The sequence below is a fragment of the Coffea eugenioides genome, chromosome 1 (genome assembly GCF_003713205.1).
Source record: "Coffea eugenioides isolate CCC68of chromosome 1, Ceug_1.0, whole genome shotgun sequence".
Classification (NCBI taxonomy): domain Eukaryota; kingdom Viridiplantae; phylum Streptophyta; class Magnoliopsida; order Gentianales; family Rubiaceae; genus Coffea; species Coffea eugenioides.
In genome coordinates, this window is record NC_040035.1 from 37,308,932 (window position 1) to 37,322,943 (window position 14,012).

Genomic DNA, 14,012 nt, shown 5'->3' on the forward strand with positions numbered 1-14,012 from the left:
GTAGCATAGGAGTAGGTCTAGAATAGAATTTTAGGAAAAAGTGATGTTTAATTGTAAATTAAAATATTAGAAGCACTCGTTTGATTCAGTGACGGTTCAGTCCCCTTCGAATTCTCCATTAACCCCCCTGGATCCACCCCTTCTCTTTAGTGTAGAATAAAAGTAGGTCTAAAATAGAATTCTAGGGAAAGGTGGTGTTTAGTTGTAAATTAAAATATTGGAAGCTGTTCTTTGTAATATTAAGGTTTAACAAAGCATCAGGCAATAGCAGGTGCGTGTAATTTACAAGATGACAGTGTCTATCATCTAACTAGTACTATATGTATATATAGTACTAACCTATCTATGCATACCACTCACATAATATATTACTAACCTATACATAGCATTATATATTCATATGCATACCTTATCTCTCGGTTCACTGGTCCAGATTCCAGAATTTCATAAACTAGTACATTTGCATTAGTCCTTAATCCAGCCTATTGCCAGTAGTTTTAGTTTAAGCAAATGATGATATTATCATAGCAAAAATTTTTATGTCACATTAAAATTGATAAGACTTCACCTCTCACCTCAATCTGGGATGGTATTTGATTTGACTTCGGAAGGGTAATTTTGGTGTATTATCAAAAAATTATTGTGCCATCAAAATATGGGATTTCGCAATAATATCAGCCATTACTCTAATCCCCTTTTTGAAATGAGGATCCATCAAAATATGAATTATCAAACAGCTTTTTCAAGATCAAACAGCTTATAAATTTTAGGTAGGATAGGGCAATGGAAGACCAAGTTGAGACAAGGGATTCCATAATTTTTAACCCAATGAACACACATGGAGCTGGTGTATTTCAGGAATGAAGACATGATCTATGATGCCCGTTGATTGATGCATATTGTCCAAATCTCAGTTAGCCAGCATTCAAAGTAATTGTTTTGTCAAATTAGTAGATGGTGACTCTAGAAAATTTGATTGTTTAACCTGCGAGGAATTATCAATTTGAAGGAAGTTGGAAGACTGATTCAAATTCTTGTTTGCTTAGATCCACATGTATGAAGATACAAATCAAATTTTGACAAATTAATACATAGATATGATTGTTAAACTAAGCAGTAAACTTAAGACAAGGATATTAGATAGGTAATTCAGAATCTGTTTTGATACAATCCAGACGCAATTTTTAAATTTAATAGAAGCAAGCAGAGACTCTTTTTTTTCCCTCTTTTTCTTTAAGGAGGATAAATAGTGATTATCCACTAATCCTTTAATAATTCGAAGCCGTGATCTCTTGATTACAGATGAAGGCTCTTGCTAGCTAGATCACACTTAGTTGTCAGTGTATAACTAGTTGAAACCAAGCATTGTGTGGTTTAAAAACTGCACTAATTCTATTCCTGGAAAGGCTGACTAAGAAGCAGTGAAAATTCAACAGGTGAAAAGGGTAAGTCCATTTACCACAAAAACCCAAACCACTCAAGGGGAAAAAAGGAAATGAAACCAGCTGTTAAAAGAATTGCAGATGTGAAATCTGCCAACTTTTTTTTATTAACCTTGTGTTGGTTCATTGGAGCATAAATTATGTTTAGCTTGTTTAAAAGATGCTTATTAATTTGAGGTCCCTGCATGAAATAATAAACCATATTACTGTTATATTTTATCTCAGATAATTGTACATAGATGTACTAAACTCGGGGGATGAAAAAAATAGAAATTTATGCCAAGAAATTTATCTATTCCTTCAAATGCTTCCTGGAGATGAAGTGAATATGCCGCAGGGATGCGCCCAGAAGCTGATTTTTATTTATAAATACATCCTGGAGTTGGAGACGTTAGACACTTCTGAACCATAATTCTGCTTAATCTGAAGCAGTAATTTGTTGCTAAAGAAGCTGAATGCACTCCGCATGCCCAATGAATTTACAGCCATTACTTGAACAAAGGAGAAAAGAGTCTCTCTAAAACCAGCTCAAAATCTAGTAAACCTTAAGAAAAACACTTTTGCTTAAAGGTGGGTGAAAATGAATTATTTTTCTTCAGAAGACAGTCATACATTGGTCTAAGTTTCAGCTTTACCCTCCTCTCATTCAATGCAATATCCAAGCCTAACTTTCACAAACACAGCAATTTTTGCAGCCACTACAAGATAATCCACTGAGTGACCATATATAGGAAACATCCTCTCATGTAATCCATAATTCTTGTTCAAATAACCAGAGTTACAGGTTCCTATCATAACAAAGTTTCACTTAAAAGTTCCAGTTAGGAGTATACTAATATTTACACATAATATATCTTAACCATGCTAAGTATATGGGCAGGGAAGCAAAGCATATTAACAAAAACTTTCAATTCTTAAACGCTCTCCCTGGAAAACCCACAAAGAAAGCGCCTATGCTAGAGAGAACTACAATTAACTTTTTAACATATTAAAATGAGCTTGTTCTTCGAAGCTGATATCTTGGTTCAGAAGAGGAATCTAGTGGCAGCATCTTTTCCAATTCCTGCACAAAAGGTACATTTAGCATGAGCTGACATCACCACAATAAGAACTGCTTGCACTACATCATTTTGAATATATGCAAATAAAAATCACAAACAAGGATCTGTCAAAAGAGACACTGAAAAGGTTCCAACAAACTTGCAAAAGAATTTGATATAAATTATATGCTCTATTATTAAAAAAATATGTACAGAAGATTACAGCCTTGACATCCTAGATGGTTTCCATTTTCCCTTTTTTGTCATCTCTTTGTTTTTAATCCATCAATCCTGAATTTATGATGTAATCTTGCACATCTACAGCAGTTATCAATCTGGTGAAGGTTCACCAGGCCTGTAAGGTATTAAATCTCATGCTGATTTTAGCCAAGCACTTCTAAAGTGCATGTACAAAACCACACCACCAACCCCCCCCCCCCAGGGCCCTCTTTTCTGCCTCCCTTCCACAGACAAGAACATTAAAGGAAAACAGTTTCCATTTATACGCAAGAAGAAACCCATTCTCCTGAGCTGCCTTTAAGAGGTAATCTTTCATTATGGCCGTCTTAGATACAAAGTACCATATGCACGATAAGAGCACTAGCAATGTCATTTATTTGATCCTATCATTGTTATTTTACAAAGGACCAAATTGCGTCAAGTAATAAGCTGATGAACGCAGCATTCTTCAGTATTAACTTCATTGATCGCAATAAATGCTATGACTAGACCCAAGAAGAAGTTATATGTGGTAAACATGGCAATTAATGCAAGCAAAATTTAGTTTAGGGTTCCAATGAACTCTAATCACATCAATTTTCAAGCACATCCTGTATCTCTAAAGTCATTGGACAGTGACAGAGATCAATACAACCATGAGCAAACTAGAAGCAGTAAAGTGCATGGCTTTGTCAAACATGTAATTGGGGCATTAACTCGTTTTATTCATTCCAAATCCTGAGAAGAATTGTGGGGAAAAAATAAAAGGATTCATGTATATGGTAAACGCCACACTAAGATAACAGGCTAGAACTCAATTCAAGTTTTAAAATTTGAGGCTATCTCTAATTTGACTTGACCTACTTAACAAACAAAGCTCAAAAAGCTATAGCTCAGGTTCAACACGACTCCTCTGCAGTGACCAAACACATGATACTCAGGTAAGCATATGCAGATGGGTCAAGTACCTCTCTTGGAATGTCAACCTGAAAAGGATTCCTGGGTCACGTTTTTAATACTACCATGGTTCCTAATACTTGGCTAAGTTGCAGATGGGTCATATGAAGCATACTTTCTTCACACTAAGTGCAAAATTATCCTTCATATGTCACTCGATCGATCTATCTATTTTGAAGTTAAAATATGCACAATTTCTGATCAGAAAAGCATGAGACAGACAAAAGCACCCATGACTTCATCCCAGTTCATCGTGGATCCAACTCCAGAGAAAGCAATATAAGAAAAGTTTTCATCCCAAATTGTACGTAGGCACTTAAGCTGAATTATAAACCACTAGTCTAGATCATTTCTTCCTGATACTCTTATTCTCCATTAAATTTGCAAATTATTTGCTTGGCCATGGCTCCTATACCATCCGGTCATGACTCATGCCTCAAAACCCAAGAGATGAATCCTTTGAGCTGTTTGAGCTTGAATAAACTTTACATGGAATGATTACTGTTCATAACATATTCCTTCTAAGTGAATATCCATAATCTAAAAGAACAAATGACATCTCCCAACTTCAAATTACTAAAGACTTGAAGACTTGCAACATTCCTACCACAACTCAAGTAAATATAGGATCCGATAGAAAGCTTAAAGCTCTAGCTTCAACAGAACCTTTCTCCGCTGAAAATCATAGTGCTTTAGAGACAGATATAGTAACCATTTACTTCTAAAATTGCTTAAAACTCCATTAACTTCCATAGCCAGCTATATATCCTTCTTTTACATTCAAACAATAACCATTACATAATGAGCTAAAGTCCAAAATGTAGCAAAACATCTCATGAATTGTTCAATCAAGGAAAAACCCAACATGGTCACACCCAGAAATCATGATGTTCTATGCCTGTTTGGCTCACGAATTTTTTGCCTAGTCTTTCTACTATGAGTTTTTTAACAACTTTAGCTACAATAACCTCAAAAAAGTTCTCAAAGATTTTAAAATATACACCTCAACATATCCAAAAAACGCACAAAAAATTTCCCTTCTTTCCTTTCTTTTTCTTCCCCCCACAACTTCAACCCACCACCATCTCCGCCGCCGGCCAGCGCCGTCCGACGCCAATGCCAGCGTCTCCCTTTTTCTTTCTTTTTTCGCCCTTTCCTCCTCCCTTCCTTGTCCTCCTCCCTCTCCTCCTTCCCCTCCTCCTTCTCCTCCCCCTCTCCCTTCCCCCGGCCCCCCTCCCCCGCCCCCCCCTCTGATCGCGCGGAGTGGGGGGGGGAGGAGGAGAAGGGAGGGAGGAAGAAGGAGAAGGAAGGCAGGAGGAGAGAGGGCGAAAAAAAGGGGGTGAGGTGGTGCCAGTTGCCGGCAGCCGGTGGTGGGAGGAAGGGAGGAGGAAGGGAGGAAGAAGAAGAAAGGGAAAAGAAAATGAAAAAGAAAGAAAAAGAAAATGAAAATGAAAAGAAAAAGGGAAAAAGAAGAAAAAAGAGATTTTTTCTCCAAACCCTCAAATCTACTAAAGTTTTTCTACAAGTTCTATAGTAAGCTATAGTAAAGTCTTATACAAACACCCAAAAAACTCACCATCCAAATGGGACAGCTACTTCATTACACACACGTGCCGCGATACTATTTAAAATCACAGACCATAAGGCCCTTCTTGGGCTTAATAGGAAAGAACCAAAGTGAAGCGAACACATAATTGAAGCCAATGCATTGTTCTGTATATGGTATTATTTTCATGTAGAGATATGCTTAAGCAATGATAACATACATAAATATTAATAAATAACAATTGATGTGTATATGATATATTATGCAGTAGCATAGAGGTAATAATAGCATCAAAGACTAGAAGTACAAACTAAAACCCCATAACAAACAACATAGGCAGGATTAAAGAAAGATATAGTCAAAACAGTGGAAGCAGATAACTAAATCTCAAGGTTGAAGCGCTTAAAGCAATTCAAAATGAATGCCTATTCAACTCTTAATGATCTTAATCAATCAAGTTGATAAAAATGGACGGTTTACACTACTTATTATCCATTATCCTATGCTTTTGACCCCATAAAGTAATTATGCACTTCACTAGTCAATTGTCAAGAGAAGACAAAAAGAGCAAAAATAGCTTAAAGAAAAGAGATGCCAACACAGGAAAAAAAAATTCAAGAAGTGTGCTTTTTTCTTTTAAATGCGCTTCATGTGCTTTGTCAAGGTTGCATCATTTTTTTTTTCATTGTCACTTAGATGTGCACTTTTATCTTCTATGTTTTCCATACTGTAAGAATTTCAGTCTCTGACTCAGCAATAACTGTGTGTTGCTGCAATTTAATCATTTCACCACTTCAAAAGGTTAGTTCCTTGTCCATCCTCTGGAAGCCTGGAATTGCAACATTGCAAATACTCATCCATTTTCAGAAACTAGAACCATTGGTTGGCAAAAAGTTGACAGGACAATGCCATCGCTTGTCATTTGCTACTATGCCTCTCTATTTTATTCAGCATACATTTTGAACCAGTTATCTTTCTAGAAATTCTGTTGGATGCAAGTGGATACATTGATTGAAGACGTAAATCATTCTAAGAACTAAAAGAGGCATCTGAGAATTTCCAGTATAGGAGTCCTCAAAAATATTACATTTCATGTATGGAAAACATTAAATGCCTCGATCAGAAGGAAGCACAAAATCAATTTTAGACCCAAACTATTGATGTCTATGTGAGGTCTAAGCATGAAAAAGTTAAAAACAATTCTTTCTGTCTGAATTAACTGTATAGAAAATCGAGCACTTAAAACTGCTGATGTGTACCTGAGGTCTGAGCATGAAAGAGTTAAAAACAATTCTTTCTGTCTGAATTAACTGAACTATAGAAAATCGAGCACTTGTTCTCCCCCATTCCCATAATTCTATTCACAAATTAAAATACGGGAGTAGGTTGTATCAAGTATATGATACTCAGTTGTTCCATGATCATAACACTTTGGAATTGTTAGATATCCTATTTAGTTCATAGTAATGCTTGTATATTGAAGACATAAGCAATATAACTCGATCATATGCTCACATTTGCATTCAACAAGTTGCACATGGAGTTTGGGGAGGCCACTGTTGACCTAACCTAAAAAGTAATGTACAAGCTGATAAATAGTTACAAACATTTGGCAGTTGTACTGCTTTAAAAGAGATCCAAAATAAGTCAATCAAGTTTTCCAGAAGACTTTAATAGAGTGATCAACCAACTTCATGATTGGATGTACCTTCCCAAGGTATGGATTGCAGTGTTGTACCAGTTACTGAAATTAGACCTCTCTAGTTGAAGTTATCTCTCATCAAGTTTATGGTTCTCAGATGTCTCATCAACTAGTTACCACAAGATTGGAAGCTCAACAGAATGAAAAATTAGGGTGAGGAAAAATGGCAGCGGTAAGCGACTCGCAGGCTAGGAGGAGTAAGCTCCTATGGAGTAAAGACATAGGGGTCAATGGCAGGCTTAGTCCTACTGTTTGAATCAGGGGTGCACACGTTTTAGTATAAAGGCTCTAATGCAAACCAAAAGCAAAGGTAATTGTATTCTCGGTACCAAACAAGCTTAAAGGAGAGCCTTGTCCTTTTCAGAGCTACTAGGATGTAGGACCAGATCAAGATATCATTTCCTAGGTATGCTACTAGAGCACTTGAAGAGGATGGGGCTGATTCAGAACTACACCCATTATATTAACAAAGGGTAAAGAGGCGAAGAACATCTTCCAGACTTTGTTCAGCCTGTGGACTTCGTCACCAAGTCATGACAGCAGATATTTGCTGACTTCTACAAGGGTTGCAGTCTGATTTGGCAGGAGTTTGAGAAAGTTGCTAAATGTCTTCACTGGATTGGCCCGCCTAGGCAAGCTTGGGGTCCAAAAGAAGGAACAAAGCCCAACCTCCAATTCATGGAATAAGTAAAATAACGTTAAAAGTTGAGGTGCTTCACTTCTGCCTTTGAGCTCCCACTTATCCTACACCTCCCAAGTCATTTCACATTAGTCAAGCTAGAGTCAAGCTCAACATCCTCTCGCACTGATTCTGCCAAGCCCATTCCCTTGGCTGTGGTTTAGCTGGATAGTAGACAGGGACAGTGGGAATATTGTTATTCCATTCATGTGCATCACTAATTACTGATGTTAGCCATACATGAAAAGTTCAGCATTTGTTGGGGCCTTAAAGCTGTTTTAACATTAACAAAGTGGGCCGGAGACTTCTCAATATGCACCAGTGCCAGACAGATATTACCTTCCAATGCATGCAGTTCACCAAAACAAGCTAACTCCACAGAACCTCTACATAGAGGTTTCTCCAGAAGAAAAGATGCAGGAAATAAATGACTGCTAAAAAAGTAGCAACAGCAGCTCAATAGCCATAATAAATTTGAGGACAACGGCAATAAAACCAGACAGACCAGGTCAAGTCATATCAACACAATACTAACATGTTTAACCATTCTCAGAATGACTCGTGTGAATGTCATACAGAATAAAGTTGCAATGTCAGACAACATTCCATACTTAAGTAACCAAGGCTAAAATAACATCAACAAGCAAATATGACCTATCGACTAAGGCAAGCGTCACGAAATTAATTTGAGCAAGGTCAACAAATTTGTCCTTTATATCTGACTAAAGCCTTTCCTGGTCAGGTCTAGAATTTTTTCATAAAGAAACATCTTTGAAAGCAAATGTTGCATCTAAAACATAAGCAGCCTGAATAATAATAAACTAAATAGCATCGGTTAGTTTTATAGCAAAAAGTTTTTAATAGTTGAAAGTGACAAAGACATGGGGCAAATCAAATTAGTAAATAAAGGACAGCGGGAAACATATGACACCACGTCCTTTTTCTTCCTGTAAAGCATCAGACTAAAGATTCCTGTACCTGAATATAAGGGCAAGAAAGATACTTTTATTTGGGAATGAGGTATAACATAACGTGGAACATTTGAAAATACTAAATTTAGCAAGGATTAATACACTATCAAGATAAAGTTAGAAATCTATCCTGAATAGGAGATTCTAAACTCTACAAATACCATACAGCATGTCTTTATTGTCAGAAAGGATAAGCATTAGCAGAGAATGAATGCACAAGTATTCTCAACATGCTTAGGTAAGAAATTAGCAGAATACAAGGTATTTCCCTGACATTGATGCAGTACAGTATACTACTCCAACTATTATACTTGAAACTAAGAAAAGTCTCACAATTAAAGAGTCCACCCTACTTTCTCATCAAAACCTTCTCAAAGAAAACAAGATTCTACTCAAACGAAAAGTGTTAGCCAGGATCACAGATTTGTAACTAATAATGAAATTAGACTACAAGAACTTTGCACAAATAAGTAAATAGTGTAGTTCAACTGTCATCCCTGCTAACTCAAAAACAATGAATGGTTCATCCTTAGCAGGCATTGCCTGACAAAAGTAGTAATAAGGAATAACTATCATCACCTACTCCTAAAGCCAATGCCAATATAAATCTATGGGACAATTCTTTTACATAATTTTCAGGATTGTTCCAATCAGATTCTGAACACTGATCTCAAGTCATGTTCAGACACCATCTTTTACATAATTCTCAAGATTGTTCAAATCAGATGCTCAATAGTTACCTCAAGTCATGATCAGATACTGCCTCCAACATTTTCAACTAAATTCAAGATAGAAGTACAACAAGAACAGATAGGTGATGCAAAAGAACAGAGGTCAAAGGTTTTACCTTCTCTTTCTTCAGCTTTATATTTTCCTCTTCAAGACGTGAAACCTTAGTCACCAGCTCATTGTGGTATGCCTGTAAATGACCAAAAAATCCTCTAGGATCAATCCATCTTATAAGGCCAAAAAAAGGCTGAATGGAAAACCTAGCAGAAAATGGCAAACCAAAGCAGCAGCCTTGCCTGTTTTCTTGCTCGCGAGCGTGCAGCAGATTCCCTATTCTTGATTTTTCTTCTTAGCCTCCGTTCAATTGTTTTCTCTACATCTGCAGAATTCCTCTTCCTTCCAGGCAAAGGGCTGTCTGATAGAGCATCAAGTGAAACAGTTGGTGACAAACCAATTTGTGGAGTAAAATTCTGTGCAGTCAACGAGCTATCCAACACCATTTCAGGTGCTAAAGAAGCATCAGCGACAAAAAGCCCTGCTTTTACCAAGAAATCCTCCAAAGTCGTTTCCCCAAGAGTTGACTGACTATCAATATCCTCAAGGCTCTTCATCTTCTGGCCTAACTGGATAGCTCTCCACACCTCATCAACTGTCTTCCCGCTAAAAGCCCTGGCTAGGGTGAGGCTAGCCTGTCGCTGAAGAGCAGCTGCTGGCGAGGAATTACTGATGTCCAACCCAGTATTTGCCTCTGCAGTGCACACATTTTTAAGCAATTCATCAAGGTTCATGCTACCAAGTGGTTTACCTAAGTTACCCAATTGATTCTCTACTTCATCAAGTGTCAAACTAAACCAAGAATTCTGCCTGGCCAATGGTGGTTGTAAGTGTGATTGTTGCCCGCTTCCATGAGAACCCATTGTCTGAAACCCCATCCACCAACACTTCCAACCTCAACAACCAACAAAGAACCTACTCTGAACAACATAACTTCCATCATCAAGACAAAAAGCAAAGTGAAAACAAAAATGGCCGTTTCCACATCAAAGCATAAAAACCTAAAATTGATGTCAAAAAGTTGCAGTTTTTACACATATATAGATATAATTGGAAAAAAGGTCAGCTCTGGAATCTCCAATTAGACTCCCCAAATTGCACACAAATGCTCCTATTGAACATAGACATCACATATGAAGGAAAAGATTTTTAAATCCCAGTTCAAGAAAATAAATATCACACTGAAATTCTCTTTCTCATAATCGCTTTGAATTAGAATCAAAGGGAAGTAAAAACACGAGGAACCAACAAATACATATGCAAGAAAAGGAAGGGAAGAAAAAAAAGAGAGAAAACTAGAACAATAATTTGCAGCAGCATTAGCAAAAAGGAAAGAATAACAGTAAAATTATGAAATATTGGACAAACAGTAAAATTATTACCTGGCAGCAGCAGAGGATCTTCTGATCTGAATTTCACAGAGAGAGTGTGTGAGTGGAGAGTTGCAAAAAGAGCCTTTTGTCCTCCGTATGTGGATCCACGTACGAGGTGAGAAATGGACCAAAATTCTCTCTTGTACCTATTAGTTTTTAGTATTTTTATAGATTCTCTAGACAAAGGATTAATCACAAAAACTCCCCCAAGTCATTTTCGCATTTTATCCCCTAAACTGTTAGTGAACTGTTTTTAGTATTTTTATAAATTCTCTTGACAAAGGATTAATCACAAAAACTGCCCGAAGTCATTTTTGCATTTTATCCCCTAAATTATTAATCAATTCTAATGTTGTGCAATAGTAATGTCAAAAAGATATTTATACTCAAAGAGTTAAGTACACTAAATCCCTTTAATATATAACTTGCGTTTTATCCTCTAACATTATTTTTTTTCTCAATTTGTTTATTTGTTATTAAAATCGTTACTGAAATCCAATATTTGATAACACCCAACACAAATAATGTCTAAAAAGTTAATATTTCTTATTACATAATAATGAAAAATAATATTTGTATAGATATGGTCCTAGTTAAATTTCATTCCATAATTACAATTTTTTTTATTAAGGGGAATATCTTGCTAATTTGACATAATAGTGGGAAAATTGTTATTGAAAAATTAGAATGTGAAATATATTTAAAAGTCCAAAAATGGGCGGGATATTGTCAATTTCTCATTGCAAATGTGCATATCTATGACGGCCCCACCTTCCTTTAAGACGAACCAAAGGGTTCGGCGGACCGCCTGCCCAACTCTCGTCAGGACTCACTCACTCACTCATAGTTCAAGCCAAATAACGTACATCCATAGAAAATGAATAACACATCCACTTCAATTTTATATATACATTGATACTCAAATCCAGACACAAAGTTTCTATAAACCAAAAAAAAACTTCAAAGTGTTTACATTTCGAGTACAATCAACCCTAGTCGGGTACTAGCGTGAGTATAATTACAAAATTCAAAACAATTAGACTACGCTAGTCTGTGCAAGTCACAAGCCTCGCTCGTACCCCCTGTAAGGAAAACAAATGACGTGGAATGAGTTAAAAACCCAGTGAGGTTCCAAATAGCAATTTGGTCATCAAATAAAATAAAAATAGCATATAGTGAAATAGCGAGCATACCAAGTTTATGAAAGTGAGCAATAACACGTCAAATAGCAAATGTCAAAATGAGTTTGTTTTCCAAAAGAACAATAGCACTTCGAATAACCATCAAAGTATAAGGATACAGATGGCTCTCAGGAGCCAAATTTCCATTGCATCATCAGGAGTTTGATCACGTAATAGTTGACACTCCGTCAACTTTCAAGTAAAGAAACCAATCCAGTAGAGCACCACGTACACTACTCTCCGTCTACCATTCAAACCCTCTACTGGGCCCAAAATCCTCAATAAACATTAGTGGTAATACTCGAGTATACCGATTAATCGAGAAGATATCACTCCACTCGACAAAACAAAAGACCCAGGGTTTGTTATCCAATCGACCAAGCCCTTGCCGGCTCGACTCGAGTAACTTGCCACAGGGTTTCTGGAATTCCAAGAAGTGCGCACCATATACACAAATATATCACATCCATTGCAACAATAAACAAGTGTATCTCATATTAGGGCAAGTGCGATAAAGTACACTCTTGCCCTAATAAACAAATGACATATCATTAAATCACATTGGTCAAGTATTGAAAACAAGTATCCAGTTCAATCAGGTATTTGGAAGCACTCACCAAAATGAAGTGTCCCTAGTGATCACGTCTGGATTATACTCCGGTTTTGGAGTCCAAATCTGCGATAAAACTCTTGTTTAAGAACTTTGAAAAATGCCTAAGATTCGAAACGTAAACGTTTCGTTCAATAAGAATCAAGTAATTAACATTCATTTGGAGAATATTCGTGAAACACTTGCTCGCTTTTCAAACTATGAAAGTTTGTAACATTTATATTTGGAAATATCATTTGAGTCGAAAGTACGAGGAAAACATATTCCTAGTAGTCATGATTTCATTTCCCAAGGGTACACGTTCGGCCAAGTGCTAACTTATATAACTTGATAACGAAAACGCGAATATCCTATATGGGTCAAGTGATAATCACTCTCAAGCCTTACGCAAGTCGCAAGTATCTACCTAATCCTCAAGCGTAAATTTGGGCAGCACGCCCTTTGAATTTACCTATTTTCCAGCCATTTATGATTTCATTCTTTTCCTCAATCAATCCCAAAGTTACACACAAAATAATCTCATTTCAATAGCCGTTCAATAGGCTCAAGGTCATGCAAGTACAAAATCAAGCTAACGACATGTGCGGAAATGAAGTTTAGCAAAAGACAGATTTGATGTTATTTTACGTAACGGACACAACTGAAACTACGCTTATCGGATTGAGGTGTAATTTATACCATTTCGAAGCTAAGGCAGAGAGCTACAACTTTGATGAAGATCACCTAGTCCAGTTCATAGTGTATCTAGGTCAAAATTTCGAATTACTAAACCAGAAGCGCACAAACAGGTCAGTTAACTGCGCTATATTTAAACAACAATAACTCAGGCTACCGAAATCCAAACGAGATGATTCTAAGGGCGTTGGAAAGCTAATATATAGTACTACAACTTTCGTGTTTTGGCTAAATGCTAATTCAGTACACATCAGGGTGAACAGACACGGTCAGTATTGTGAAATATCAAAATTGTCCATTGGACTAAACCTATGAGAGTCAGGGGTATTTTTATCTTTTCACAGGATACGTTACTCCGATTGGGCTGAAATTTTGTAGGAAATTATAAAACATCATTCTCTACAACTTTCATATTTTATGCTAAGCCTAATTCGGCTTCTAACATAATGAACTGGAATCGGGCAGAACTGAAGCTACAATTTCCAGAAATCTGGAATTTTGTTATATTCAAGCTATAATTCACATTTTTACCTTAAAACTACCACTACTTTCTCCTTTACAAGATTATATACCATATATATACATCATATGACACCTAACCCACAAGAAATATAAGTGAATCAATCAAAACCCTAACTCAAAATTCATCACTCCAATCATCAAAACCATTTGAAACAAGTATCACAAGCACAATTCTAACATTAATACCCAACTTGATCATGATTAATGGAGAAAGAAAGGTTGATCAGCCATTATACCTCAAGACAAGAGCTTGCAAGAAGGATCCTCCACTTCTCCTTGAAATTTTTTTGGTTCCTCAAGCTCCCCAAGCTT

At 36.6% G+C, this 14,012-nt stretch overlaps 1 protein-coding gene across 2 annotated transcripts; it reads right to left on the minus strand.

Moving 5' to 3' along the window:
* Positions 1–2,170: 2,170 nt before the first annotated feature.
* On the minus strand, positions 2,171–10,827 carry LOC113775166 (ABSCISIC ACID-INSENSITIVE 5-like protein 2). Of its 2 annotated transcripts, none has more exons than XM_027319939.1 (4): positions 10,722–10,827; positions 9,582–10,254; positions 9,404–9,475; positions 2,171–2,505 (listed from the first exon to the last, which is right to left on the minus strand). In XM_027319939.1, exons 2-4 carry the CDS (start codon positions 10,215–10,217, stop codon positions 2,431–2,433), a joined length of 783 nt encoding a protein of 260 aa, XP_027175740.1. In that variant the 5' UTR covers positions 10,218–10,254; positions 10,722–10,827; the 3' UTR covers positions 2,171–2,430. The 2 variants fall into 2 exon arrangements, with proteins under 2 accessions (XP_027175740.1, XP_027175732.1); XM_027319931.1 differs by having other exon boundaries at positions 9,582–10,259.
* Between the last annotated feature and the right edge of the window lie 3,185 nt (positions 10,828–14,012).